Source organism: Rana temporaria, chromosome 4 (assembly GCF_905171775.1).
Source record: "Rana temporaria chromosome 4, aRanTem1.1, whole genome shotgun sequence".
Classification (NCBI taxonomy): Eukaryota; Metazoa; Chordata; class Amphibia; order Anura; family Ranidae; genus Rana; species Rana temporaria.
Window position 1 is genome coordinate 199,268,795 of NC_053492.1, and position 14,444 is coordinate 199,283,238.

At 43.1% G+C, this 14,444-nt stretch overlaps 1 protein-coding gene across 8 annotated transcripts in view; it reads right to left on the bottom strand.

Annotated features, from left to right (window-relative positions):
- The window catches only part of RUBCN (rubicon autophagy regulator), a 62,092-nt gene that overhangs the window by 19,458 nt on the left and 28,190 nt on the right, over positions 1-14,444 (bottom strand). For 3 of the 8 annotated variants that reach the window (XM_040349668.1, XM_040349669.1, XM_040349667.1), the window contains exons 8-13: positions 14,034-14,078; positions 10,207-10,290; positions 6,343-6,458; positions 6,031-6,226; positions 1,722-1,823; positions 693-764 (exon numbers count right to left, since the gene is read on the bottom strand). In XM_040349668.1, the coding sequence (XP_040205602.1) occupies positions 693-764; positions 1,722-1,823; positions 6,031-6,226; positions 6,343-6,458; positions 10,207-10,290; positions 14,034-14,078 (615 nt within the window). The remainder of the gene's footprint in view (positions 1-692; positions 765-1,721; positions 1,824-6,030; positions 6,227-6,342; positions 6,459-10,206; positions 10,291-14,033; positions 14,079-14,444) is intronic. The other 5 variants (XM_040349674.1, XM_040349671.1, XM_040349675.1 and 2 more) reach the window with 3 other exon arrangements.

Genomic DNA, 14,444 nt, shown 5'->3' on the forward strand with positions numbered 1-14,444 from the left:
CTCACTTGGAGCCTTATTTGCATAAGATGAGCCTCAGAATCTTTGTGATTCATGTGTGTTCAGGTTTAAGGCTAGGTTCACACTGCTGCGAATTTGAGCCGTTGCCATTTCTCAAATTCGCAAGTCATTTAAATTACATAGTTTAACATTAGTGCCGCTCACATCAATGTGTTGTGAGTATAAGCTGCGGGAAAAAAAGGGTCCTGTGCGAGTTTGATCCGTGTGCGATGCAAATTCAGCTCTATAGACTGCCATTGCCTGAAATGCGAATCGTGGCAAAAACGCAGCCGTAAAATCGTGATTTTTACCGCGATTTCGAATTTGCAGCAGTGTGAACCTAGCCTAAAGGGACGAGGTGGCAACCCCTTTTACCTACCCCACAAAGATTGTAAGAAATAAAATGGATTGGGGGCCCCAAATTTTTTGGAATTTCTAAAAAACTCAAATACCACAATTCTTACTCGACAGGGGAGCTACTTTTTGATGTAAAGGTCCATCACCTGAAACATGCAACGCTGGATTCCCCCCCCACATGCAAGGTGTCAAGCGTGTTAGGCAGGAAACTTAGAATAGGTACTATAAAAGTGTGAGAAGAAAATCCACAACCAGTGCAAAGTGTAGAGGTAATACAGCAAGGTGACACACCCGCTGTGGCCCTCTCAGCCCCTTCTTAGCAATAATCTTTATACTACCTGAGAAAAGCGAAGCCATTGAGACAGAGAGTCCATTTCTATACACTACAATCAGGTTACGACCATCATTATCTGCATAATACAGCAATGAGTTACAGCATGTCAACAGCGAAAGTTTAGATTTTAATTACAAGTTATTTAAGTTTCTTCCTACACCAGAAAACTAAATTAGCAGAATTAAAGCTCCCCTCAATCCTGATAAGAAAAAAATCCAAGTCTTTCAATTGTAAATATAATCTAATCTGTGTTTTTTCCATATTTTTCCAGGCAACAGCAATATTCTCAGCATTTAATATTTTATTTGACCCTTGCCATCTTTTTATTTCTGGTAGCAATAGAGGATATTTGTTTTTATACAACAAGTGAAGTCTAGGCCTCTACTTCATGCCACCCGAGCACTGACCACACCAAGTTCTAGAGGAAACAATTCTTGATTGATGGAGAAAGCATTTAAGTTAAAGCGGTGGGAAGAAAATATATTTTTTTTTAAATGGAAAGAAAAAAAGTTTGTTAAAATCGTACCTGCCCTGTGCAACCGTATTGCACAGAGCAGTACCTCTTCTGGGAGTCCCATGGTGGCACTGTCCGTGCCTCCTTGTCTACTAAGGGGGCACCTGTGTGGGCGCACTCCCGAGTTGGCCTGTATGCATCCATAGACACACACAGCAAGGCTTGGCCACGCACCTGCGCTCACCTCAAAAAAATTGATTAGACTGAAAGCAGCAAGAGCCAATGGCTGCTCTCAGTGTAGCCTGTGAATGCAGGAAGGTGAGGAGAGCGGCGCTGCAGCACTGGATAGAGAAAGGACTCAGTGAGGTGGGGCAGACAGTAGAAGTTTTTTTTTTACCTAAATGCCTTTAGAACCATTTTAATTAAACAACAAAAGTACAACACCTTCTGAAGCGCTTTTCTAGATTCCAATAGAGCAGTTAAATCTGGAATGTGCCTACCTTTTCAGTTTAACGCCACTTTTTAGAAATCTTATTTTAAAATCAAATCAATTTTTTAAATCGATATAATATGATGTACCTTTGATTTCATATTGATCCACTTCACCTACAGAACCAGAATCAGACAGATGAGCCGAGTCATGGGAACTTATCTGTGAACTGCTATCTGTTACACCAACACCTGTGAGACAAAGCAGAGAAAAAATATCCCCATTAATACAGGGCGACTGCAATCCAGAAGAACGTGCACACATTTTAATAGCATATTCAGGGAAACTTTTCATAGTCATATGTAGAGGCCGACCGATATATCGGCCGATATTTGGCCGTTTTTAAGATATCGGCATCGGCCGGTTATTGTGAAAATTAGGCCGATTTTCGGCTGCTGACCAGTGCCCCGCTCCACCTACAGCAGCACGAGAAATCATTCACCCGCGCCGCTGATAGCCTGTGCCGGCCCCTATAGAGGAGAAGAGAAACAAGTTTCAGTAGCACCGCCCAGCCCCACCCCCCTACCTCGGCAGGCTACAGCAGAGGAGGAAAGCATCAGCAAACATGTCACTAGCCTGAGCCGTCGCTGCCACAGCCCGCCTGTGACTAGTAACTCCCCCCCCCCTCCTCAGCAGGTGATCGTGGCCAGCACTACCTCCTCTTCCTTCCTGCATGGATGGAGGGTAAGTAAAACAAGTAATGTGTTAGCTGAAACTCGTCCACTGGCCAAAAGCCCTTGATGTGTCCCAGTCCCTGTGTTCTTCTAAGAGAACTGGCACAAACAGCTTCTGTCTGCAACATTCTTCTTTGAGGCATCCAAAAACCTCCCCCCTCTGCTTATCTCCAGAAACATAAGGGGAGATGTTATGTAGTTGAGAAGAGGAGAATTTAGGAAAAGCTGATTTCAGCACAGCGAGGGCAGAGTACTCATAATGTAATGGGCTCACTGGAAGGATCAACAGATATTTTTTCTGTACTTTACATTGAAAAAAAAAAAAGATAATGAAATGTGCATGTATTGCAGAAATGTACAAAATATATGGTTTCTTCTTTGCCCAGACATAGCTTTAGTGCAATACCTTGGTGCCTGCCACACTTTTACCTGAAATTATCTTTATACTGAATTGCCAACTGTGCCCCCTGTAGAATTTAATCTCCTTTGATGGGACAGCTGGCTAAGACTGACAAGCTGGCATTGAGTTGCATTGTGAAAATGGATGAGGATGACTCTGGGTGTATACGAGCATCTTCACAATGTAACTCTCATCCTCATCCATTTTCACAATGCAACTCAATCATCTTCGTCCCCCGCCACAATGCATCCCCCACCCATGGCCAGCTCTATCCATCCATCCCCCCTCCACAATGCATCCCCAACCCACGGCCAGCACCATCCATCCATCCCACACTCAGCACCATCCATCCCCTTCCACAACGCATCCCACACCCACGGCCAGCACCATCTATCCATCGCCCTCCACAATGCATCCGCCAGCACCATCCATCCCCCTCCACAACACATCCCCCACCCATGCCCAGCTCCATCCATCCCCCACCAATGACCAGCTCCATTCATCCATCCATCTCCCACCCATGGCCAGCTCCATCCATCCATCCCCCTCCACAACGCATCCCCCACCCATGCCCAGCACCATCCACCCCCCCCCCCCCCCTCCACAATGCATCCCAATCCAAAATATCGGCCGCAAAAATCGGCCTCACATATCGGCCGCCCCGATTTCTAAATATCGGCATCGGCCAGAGAAAAACCCATATTGGTCGACCTCTAGTCATATGCATAAAGATGAACTTCAACCCATAAAGGAAAGCATTGCTCGTGCATGAATATCGTCAATAAAAGCACAATGCCACAAACACAGCAGAGGGAAACAGAGAACAGCTAATGCATTTTGGGCTTACCCAGCACTTATTCATAACTATGAACACGTTCGCTGTTGTCGGTTTCCCTCTGCTGTTTTCATTACATTAAGTTTTATTAAAGCTATCCTAGACAACGGTGATTTTAGACCTGAATCTTTTCCTTCCAAAAATAGAAACTTTACTTTGTCTTACTTGTCTCAATTCTTAACTTCTTGTTAGGTTCTCACTCCGCCATTTTGGATTTGGTAGCCGGCTGTCATTGTCTGATGATTGGCAGCTGGCTAGCCACTGCTCATGCACAGGATCAGAGCAGTTCGGTTTAGTTAGTGCGATCACATGCCAGTGCTGACCAATCGGAACTGCTCTGATCTGTCCCGTCATCCTCAGAGAAGCAAGAGGGGAAAAAAAAAAAAATTTCAAACCCACCCACCCCAGTGCACTGGGCTACGAGGACAGTGAGACTGTATCACTCATGGAGGTACGTGCAGCAGAAGCCAGGCGGAATGAGGAAGGTGCAGGGTGTTAGTTTGCCTTTTAATTTTTTTATGAACTAACCCTTTAAAATGACAGAGAAGGTAAACATTTGATGTTTATAACAATATTTCGCAATCAGGATACAGGAAGCTCACATTTATAAAGCCTGAAAAAAAAATCATAAAGAGTGCTTTGCCTGCAGTATCTAGTCTGATTGCAGCAGGCTAGACAATAATCAAATGTTGATGGGTTGGTATGGACTTAGCCAGGGTTTGACAAATTTGCTTGGAATCTAGGAGCCAGCTAAAAAAGTTAGGAGCCAGAAAACGCACCCCGTCCCGACGAGCTTGCGCGCAGAAGAGAACACATACGTGAGCAGCACCCGCATATGTAAACGGTGTTCAAACCACACATGTGAGGTATCGCCGCGATTGGTAGAGCGAGAGCAATAATTCTAGCTCTAGATCTCCTCTGTAACTCAAAACATGCAACTTGTAGAATTTTTTAAACGTCGCCTATAAAGATTTTAAAGGGTAAAAGTTTGTCTGCATTCCACGAGCGGACGCAATTTTGAAGCGTGACATGTTGGGTATGAATTTACTCGGCGCAACATTATCTTTCATAATATTTAAAAAAACTGGGGATAACTTTACTGTGGTCTTATTTTTTCATTTAAAAAAGTGTCATTTTTTCCAAAAAAAGTGTGCTTTTAAGACCGCTGCGCAAATACGGCGTGACAGAAAGTATTGCAACGATCGCCATTTTATTCTCTAGGGTGTTGGGATAAAAAAATATATATATAATGGGCCAGATTCACAAAAGAGATACGACGGAGTATCTCAGATACTCCGTCGTATCTCTCAAGAGTATCTATGCGACTGATTCATAGAATCAGTTACGCATAGATATCCCTTAGATCCGACAGGTGTAATGGACTTACACTGTCGGATCTTAGGATGCAATACCGCGGCCGCCGCTGGGGGGAGTTTGCGTCGTAAACCAGCGTCGGGTATGCAAATTAGGAGTTACGGCGATCCACGAAGGTTTTTCCCGTCGTTACATCGTCGCAAGTGTTAGATAGGGCACCTTTAATATGGTGTAAAAGTACTCCACCATGTTAAAGTATGCCCATCTTTCCCGCGTCGCTTTTGAATTTTTTTTGAATTTTTTCTTTTTCCCGGCGTAAGTGCGTTAATCACGTCGCGATTCTCAAAACATCGGCGCGTCGTAATTTCGCGCAAAGCACGTTGGGAAATTAGCAACAGGAGCATGCGCAGTACGTCCGGCGCGGGAGCGCGCCTAATTTAAATGGTACCCGCCCCATTTGAATTGGGCCGCCTTGCGCCGGACGTGTTTGCGATACACCGCCGCAAATTTCCAGGTAAGTGCTATGTGGATCGGGCACTAAATCTGAAAACTTGCGGCGGTGTAACGTAAACGGGTTACTTTACGCTGCGCCGCAGCTACCTGAATCTGGCCCAATGTTTGGGGGTTCTAAATAGAGGGAAGAAGATGGCAGTGAAAAATTACATTAGAATTGCTGTTTAACTTGTAATGCTTAACTTGTAATACCAACGGCCACCACCAGATGGTGCCAGCTCACACAAGGAAAAGCTGGGGACTTCACAAGGCTGCGGCCTCAATTACCGGACATCACTGGCCCCCCGCGATCGAGCGGCAGGGGAGGTGGGGGCCTAGTCCGCCGCGATCCTGGGAAAAAGGCGCTCAGCGGACTAGGCCGAAGCCGCGGCCTCACCTAAAACATCCTGTCTTAGGCGAGGCTGTGAAGCGCCGGTCCGATGGAACAAAAATGTTTTAGTTTTTTTGCCCACCTTCCAAGCCAAGTCGCCAGGACGCCATTTATAATCGCCATGGCGACTGGGATTTGTCGAGCCCTGGACTTAGCTTTTTTATTTTAGTTTTCTTAAAATCAGTTCTAGTGCACTTTGTGTTGTTTTTTCATTAAAAAGTGCAGCAATCCAGAAGGACTGCAGCACATGCCATGTTCACTATTTTAGCAGATTTTAAAGTGGGTGTCTTACTGCTGGATTGGTCGTCATTGCTCGTCCTTTTCTGAGTACGGATCTGTTGCCGCCTTAGACGAATTTTCTGTTTCAACTCCCGGATTTCACGATCGCTGTCTTCTTCCTCTTCCTGAAGCCGACGGCTCATCATGTTACACTTCATGAGTTCAATAGCCGCAATGAGAGACTCTGAAATGCTAAAATGAGCATTTTCCTATACAGAGATGACAGAGAAACAAAAACTTGTGACTATTTTTTTTATTACAAGATATCAAAGACATTACCAAAGTTTTACCTCAAATTCAGAAATGTGCCTTGGGGCTTTAATACCTTTTCCAAGTCGGCACAGCTGCCAAAATCCTGCTCAGAAAGGTAACTGATTAATGACTGTCCCTCTGATGGCCTTCGAAATATCCCTTCTGTGCAATTCAAGTATTGGGTGCTGTCTGCAAGGAAAGATTTTTAAAAAACTTTTTTAAACAGGGCTTTTATCAAATTTTTAGCATGTCATTAAAGATTTCCCACCCCCCATAGCCCCCAAACAACAACAATTTCCCAAGTTCTCAAAAGGAAACCATTACATTTGGCAGTCCCTCTTTTACCTGCATTGGGTTTCTTTATCTTATTATGACTCCTTCCCATGTCCTAAATTATCATGAGGCAGCAAGTCTACCTGTGGCCAGGATCCCAGGTGTCCCTATCAGCCGCAACTGATAGACTGGCTGAAAAGAACAGAGGCCATTCACATCTGAAATTATGTATCTGCATTTCTCCATGTACTTTGCGTTTCAACTGTGGTTAGGGATAGATAACCGTCCCTGGATGCAGATGGCAAGAAACATACATCCCATAATAATTATGCCACCAAAATCAGTGTGTACTGTAAATTACCTCTAGCATTGCTCCAGTTTCTTCTTGCTGGAGGCTGCCATTTTGCTAAAGCCCAGAGCCCCTGAGCAGCAGTAATTTTTTTAGGCTGTCAGAAAATTGGCCTCTACAAATTCAGCAGTGCCTAAAAATAGAGCAACCGAGCATGTGCAGAGCAGGATGAGAATGTATATTATGGGATTTTAAACAGCATAGGCACTAATTTTTATATTTTTAAATAAATATTTTGCATACCTGCAAAAGGGGCCAGCCTGATGTGATCTAGCAACTAAAATTTTCTGACTAAAGTTCCACTTTAACCACTTGTCCTCGGGTGGACGTCATATGACGTCCTCGACTTTGTGCAGTAATATCTGAATGATGCCTGAGGCTACAGGCATCATTCAGATATCGCCGGCAGAAGATTCTCTGCACGATAAGAACGATCATAGCAGCAGTTCCACCGCTTAATCATTCTTTTAGGCACATCCCCCCCCCCCCCTCACAGCGCCAACCGGTGCTTCTCCGGGTCTCCCGTGCCATCGGGGGCCCAGAGAACGAACCGGCCGGCGCTGGCTCGCGACCAGATGGTCACCAGTTATTACTATGACCATCGGAGGCCCGGGTGCGACGTTGTGACGTCACGCACGGATACCCGGAAGTAAACAAAGCCGCAATCGCGTCTGTCGGCATTAGATCGGTAATTTTTTTTCACAACCTCATGCTTTCAAGCCTAGAGGAGAGATGTGGGGTCTTATTGACCCCACATCTCTCCATAAAGAGGACCTGTCACAGTGATTCCTATTACACGGGATGTTTACATTCCTTGTAATAAGAATAAAAGTGATAAAAAAAAATAAAAAAAAAAATGTAAAAATAAAAGTGTAAAAATAAAAAAAATTAAGTAAAAATACAATTTTTTTTTTAAAACGCCCCTGTCCCCGTGTAGCTCGCGCTGAGAAGCGTACACGCATGCAAGTCCTGCACACATATGTAAACGCCGTTCAAACCCCACATGTGAGGTATCGCCACATGCGTTAGAGCGTGAGCAACAATTCTAGCACTAGGCCACCTCTGTAACTCGAAAATAGTAACCTGTAAAAAAAATTAAAGCGTCGCCTGTGGAGATTTTTAAGTACCGAAGTTTGGCGCCATTCCATGAGTGTGTTCAATTTTATAGCGTGACATGTTAAGTATCTATTTACTCTGCGTAACATCATCTTTCACATTATCCCAAAAAATTGGGCTAACTATACTGTTTTGTTATTTTTTAATTCATGAAACCATTTTTTTTCCCAAAAAAGGCGTTTAAAAAATGATTGCGCAAATACCGTGCGAGAAAAAAAGTTGCAATGATCGCCATATAATTCCCTAGGGTGCCTGCTAAAATATATAGTGTTTGGGGGTTCTGATTAATTTTCTAGCAAAAATTTTTAGATTTTTACATGAAGGAGCGAAGTGCCAGAATCAGCCTGGTGGTTAAAGAGGTCCATAAAGCTTCTTTATTTCAGCGTCTAACAGATAATACTTACCTCTATGGTGTCCTTACTGGGGATGCTGTTGTGGCTAAATCTCCTTCCATACATCTTGTCCCTCATCAAATGGAAACATTGATTAAATGGTTTAAAATTCTGACTGAGTTTGTAACTCTTACTCAGTCTCTCTGAAAAAAAAAAGTTTCCGGATCTGGGCAGTTATCTGTCCCGACAAAAATCTATCAGGATGGACTACAATTTAAAGCCCAATTTGCAAACTGAATAGACAGTGGGGGGGGGACACCTCTATTAAACATCTTCATCTTTGAAGCTTTCTGGGTCACCTCCATGCCTCCGGTCTGCTCACTGGAATGTCCCTCAACAAAATACCAATGTGTGGTGCCTATACTTTCTCTTTTTTCCAAGTCACCTATTGCCTGAATCCACCTACTGTGCAATGCAGTAGAGCCTGGCCTGCTCACAGTGCTGAAATCCCTTCCATCAATTTCATTTTTGATAAGGGGAAGGTTAGTAGAGATACTTTTAAGGCCTCATTCACACGGACGGACCGTTCGGGTCCGCCTGTCAGTTTTGACGGCGGACCTGAACGGCCGCTCCATGCATCCCTATGGAGCGTCGGATGTCAGCGGAGACATGTCCACTGACATCCGACCCTATCCGATCCGCTAAAAACAGACGTTTGGGGGCACGTCCCCATCCGTCCATTGGGGATCGGATCGGGTAAGATCTGATGAAAACGGACCGTTTTCATCAGATCGCTCCCTATGAGACAGCTGTGCCCGACAAGCCCCTCCCCGCTCAGTGAGCAGAGAGGAGCTTGTCATCCGTCGGCTTTAGCGGAGATCTGCGGACTGATCTCCCGCTGAGCTGGCAGACTCCGTAGCAACGGAGTCCGCCTCGTGTGAATGAGGCCTAAGGCTGCCCAGACCTTAATCAGTGGAAACCCTTTGAAGTAATTTGAAGGCACATACCATCATCTTTGGAAATTGCCACCTAGCTAGTTTTTGACTAGAACTTCCAAGCTCAGGTGACCTAGTTCAAAGGCCCTATACACAGGGTTAGAACTGAAAGTGCTATACAACTATGCCCAAGTAACAAACCACAGAAAATTTGATAGATTTTAGGCATACCAGAAGAATAAGAAAACAAAAATGAGACCAAGTAACCTAAAAGCAGATGAGGCAAAAAACAAAGGCCCTTCCCTTCAAAAACATATGCTGCTTAATAAGAACAGGCTAAAGCTAAACATGAACGCTAAAGAAAACGAATGAATGCAGAGCGCAAATTTAGCGTTCATTCACACCAGATTTAAAATTTACAACATAGGATATGAGATTTAACATGCTTTTTAGATGCACTGGCTTGCTATTTGAAGCCTTCAGTTCCAGTGACTAGAATGGGAAGTTGCAGTATGCAAAATGTGTTAAGGTTGCACTGCAATGCTTCACAATCCCACTGACACAAATGTACGACTAAGCCCAAGTAAAAAAAGAAATGCCGAAATTTCCTTAAAATCACATGGTGTGAATCAGCACTCATAAAAAAGGTAAAAAACGAGCTGAAGATTCAGAAGGGCATTTGTTTGAATGTTATATTTTTATTATCTATGTCATAGATTTTTTTACTGCTTGCTGTGAATTCCAACTAAGCCCCACACAGTGTTACAGATAGAGTATATTGTATAAATGGAAGATATAAAGTTCTTACCACCTGTAAGTAGGAAAGCTAGCTCATACATCCCTGCGGGATAAAAGCAGAGGTGCTAGCCAGACTGTCACATAAAAACATTTTAGGACATTTACTACTTTATATGACTCTAGTCACCACGCACCATAATCTATGTAAAGCGAGTCAGTGCCATTGGTTTTTCCATTACAGGGAACATTGCCTCTTCTGAACAGTTCAGCATGGGATTCTACAAATACCCAAAAGAAAGAAGTTAGGATAAAAGCAGTATGTTGCATTTTCTTTCCGTTACAAAGGCGAAAACAGAACAATATACAGATGTATATATAAAAGCATGCTACCAAAATGAATAAAATGACAAAACAATCCAAAAAAAAAAAAAAAAACACAATTTGTTATATTGCGTGAAGAAACATATCCAAAGGCTTACAATCCGCCAACTTAGAAAAGAATATACATAAATCTTAACTGAAAGTAAAGTAAAATGGATAATTGTAGTGGTATAAAAAAAAAAAAACACAATGGTTTGGGTATAGTCATACATGCAGCATACAAATATAGGTCACCTAACAAGCAAAAGCACTGGGATATACAGGAACAACTACTGCGTGCTGAGGCAGTTATGCACATTTTACTATTAAAAAATTAAATAAGTGAGCGAGTGAAAAACGTATATAGCGCTGCAAATGCGAACTGAATCGCCTCTGGGCGCTTGTTTGACCATTTCTCCTTTGAGCTCAGAAGAGATGGGTTTTGATCTTTCTCCTAAAGGCCAAGTGGTAAGTAAAGTAAACTGTTATATGTCAAAAAGGTAACCTACTCCAAAAGGCGATATCTGTAATAAACATGCCAGATCGTTTTGTGTATGGGGTTCCGCTAAAAGTGTATTTTTGACTAAATGAGTTAAAAAAATTTTTTGGGGGGAAATGAACATTGTGAAGCACATAGAAGATAAACAAGGACAGTTAGGTACTAGTCCCTCTCCTAAAAGTCATAGTACCAATAACCAGCCCTGTAACTAGTCTCCGACTTGATGCTTGCTCCTCATGTTTAACAATAACCAAGCCAGGAGTACCATGAAAGAATATCATTTTAAAGATAAATGGGAGGGATGTGCTGTGTGTTCCTAGAGAAAATAATAAAATAAATAAAGAATTTAAGGCTAAAGTTACCCTTTCATTCTCATTGGCATATCACACTCAAAAGAACCGCAGTGACTCGCAGGAAGCCCTGGTAACTGCGAAACCTTGTATATAAATCCTTGAAATTATAGCATCTCAAGGACCAAAGCATGCAGCCCATCCCAGAAAGCTGCAATATCTTGAATACAAGGGTATAGCACTGAACAACCTTGCAGGCAAACCCTACCAAAGATCGGCAGGCAAAAACTGCAGAGCCTTGAAGACAATCCAGCAAAAAAGCAGAATACAACACAAAGCTACAGATTCTTGTAGATTGAATCTCGAAGACAGTCCTGCTAGGCTGCAGGACATGCAAAATAGATTAACCTCATGGATAAAATTGTGCTAGTCTTCCGCCTTGTACACACGAGCGGAATTTACGACGGAAAAAGGCTGACGGAAGCTTTTCATCAGATATTCCGTCCGTGTGAATGCCCCATCGGACTTTTTCCGTTGGAAATAGAGAGAACATGTTCTCAATTTTTCCGATGAAAAAAATTTCTAAATCGGAATTTCCGTTCTGTATGGAATTCCGACGGACTAAAAACCATGCATCCTCAGAAACTTCGTTTTTCTCAGCTCTTCGTAGTGTTGTACGTCACCACAATCTTGGTCGGAATTTGGTGTGACCGTGTATATGCAAGACAGCTTGAGCAGAATTCCATCTGAAAAAACGTCGGAGTTTATTCCGACGGGAAAACCAGTCGTGTGTACAAGGCATTCCAGGAATGCAAATTGCTGCAGATTGAGCTTGCAGATTAGAGAAAACTGCCAGACAATTCTGTTATCCTGTGGAGCTGCAGAATCATACTGATAACCTCATGGAGCTACCAAGGTCTAGTAAGACATCTTGGGAGTTCACTATGTATTGCAATGTGTGGAACTCTTGATGTTTTGCAGGCAGTCCGCCATGAAAATGACGACATTCAGCCAACATCCCTATAAACTGACAAGAGGAGTACCTATTTTTTCCAGCAGCAGAACGGCAATGACCCCAATGTACTAGCCAAACCTCACCAAACCACAATGTTCATTAGTAGCAAGGCCTAACTACTTAGACCAAGGGTTACCGCTGAGTAGCTGGCAGGCAAAAGTGTCATTACTCAAACAGGGATCCTTGAGAATGAAAGATAAAGAAATTAATCTGAACAGCCATCCAATGGATATTTATCATGTTCCTCCAGGGATACTGATCCTGCATACAACAGGCATCATTCAAGCAGGAACCTCAGGATAGTAATTCCCCCAAAGCATTGAAAATCCTGGACTTGTTTCTAGAATACCTAGATGGTAAAGTCTGTTGTGCAAAAAGTCTAAAAGCCAGGAAAGGACAAGGAGTACATATGTCTATTTAAAGCGGGAGTTCACCCGAATTTTTTTTTTTAACATTAGATTGAGGCTCATTTTACTAAGCAGAATCGGGTGTTTTTTTTAAAAAAACGAATGCAGTACTTACCGTTTTAGAGATCGATGTTCTCCGAGGCTTCCGGGTATGATCTTCGGGACTGGGCGTTCCTATTTGATTGACAGCCTTCCGACGGTCGCATACAGCGCGTCACCAGTTGCCGAAAGAAGCTGAACGTCGGTGCGGCTCTATACGGCGCCTGCGCACCAACGTTCGGCTACTTTCGGGAACTCGTGACGCACTGTATGCGACCTTTGGAAGGCTGTCAATCAAATAGGAACGCCCAGTCCCGCAGCCCATACCCGGAAGCGGCGGGAGAAGATCGATCTCTAAAACGGTAAGTACTGCTTTGATTTAAAAAAAAAAAAACACCCGATTCTGCTTTGTAAAATTAGCCTCAATCTAATGTTAAAAATAGATTTTTTGGATGAACCTCCACTTTAAGTAGAGTATTACTGAAGCTCCAGGGCTGGTCAACTTCCATAGATGATGGCACTACAAGTGGCCTTGCAAGGCTGACAGTTACATTCACGACTCCCTTTGGCAGAGGCATTATGGTTCTTGTAGTTTCGAAAAAGCTCTCAGAGGGCCACCAGTTTGAGACCCCTGCAGTCTTACAAAAAGAGCAGAATTTAATGAGGCCTAAGTCCACTTTTACACTGAGGCGCTTTACAGGCACCTCTACTTTCAATCCAATGTGAAAGCCCGAGGGCAAACTTTTTCGCTTTTTCATCAGACAAATGTTCTCTGTGAGAACAGACAAACTTCCCGGCAACAAATATCCTATGTCGGCTAATCTGATCGTATGTACACAAGTCCATCGGACTAAAGTCCAAAGTACAAACACACATGCTCAGAACCAGTGTGAAAGATCAGACAACAATAGCACAAGTTGCCCAAAGGGTGGCGTAAAGAGCAGAAAAAACATGTTCGTGTTTGTTGGCTGAAAAAGTCCTGTCGTGTGTATGCATACCAAGTTCACGGACAACGCTCATTCGGTGTAAAATCCGCAAAAAAGTCAGTTGCAAGTCTGATTATGTGTATGAGGCTTTATCTAGACGAGAATGGAGACGGGGTGGGACCGAGTGAGAAAAAGGCTGCCATGCACAGCTGCTCCAGTTTTGATAAGGCAAAGGAAGTCTTTTAGTCCATGACCTGCCTCCTAGGAGAAGGGCCTTTACTCTGTTTCGGTGTCTTACAATGTGTTAATTCAGGAATTCAATTTGTTCAATACTAAAACTACAAATCAAGTACAATAGTGGGTAAAACAGAGTGCCATTTTAAAGCACTAGTCAGCACTATTTATGTCAGTGAGTGTGCCTCTTATGTCAATGTTGTGTCCATATCACCAGTGCTTCTGCTGACCATTGGTAACAGATTCTGGACCTGCCACAGGATCCTCCATTATAATAGTGATATCCCGGTCACCTCCTAGCGACAGCCGTCAGAGTTAAAGAAAGAAAGTAGATTTTAGGAAAGGAAGGGAACAAAAAGCATAGAAATATCCTTTTAACAAGGAGTTTCAAAAATAAAAGCAGTCTGAGAAATATACAATTGTAAAGACATTATCTAACAGCCCCCCCCCCCCCCCCAGGGAAAGTCTAGCCATACAGTGAATGTACCTGTACTATACTCTTAAACTGACAATAAACCCGAAATGTAAAATTTTATCTTAAGATGTAAAAATGGAACATCAGATTACATGTGTTTTTTTTTGTAATTACCTGGTGATCCTGCCAATTGCCTATTTAGAGAAGCAACATTGTTGCAGGCGATCAGAACTGTTCTGTGCATGCT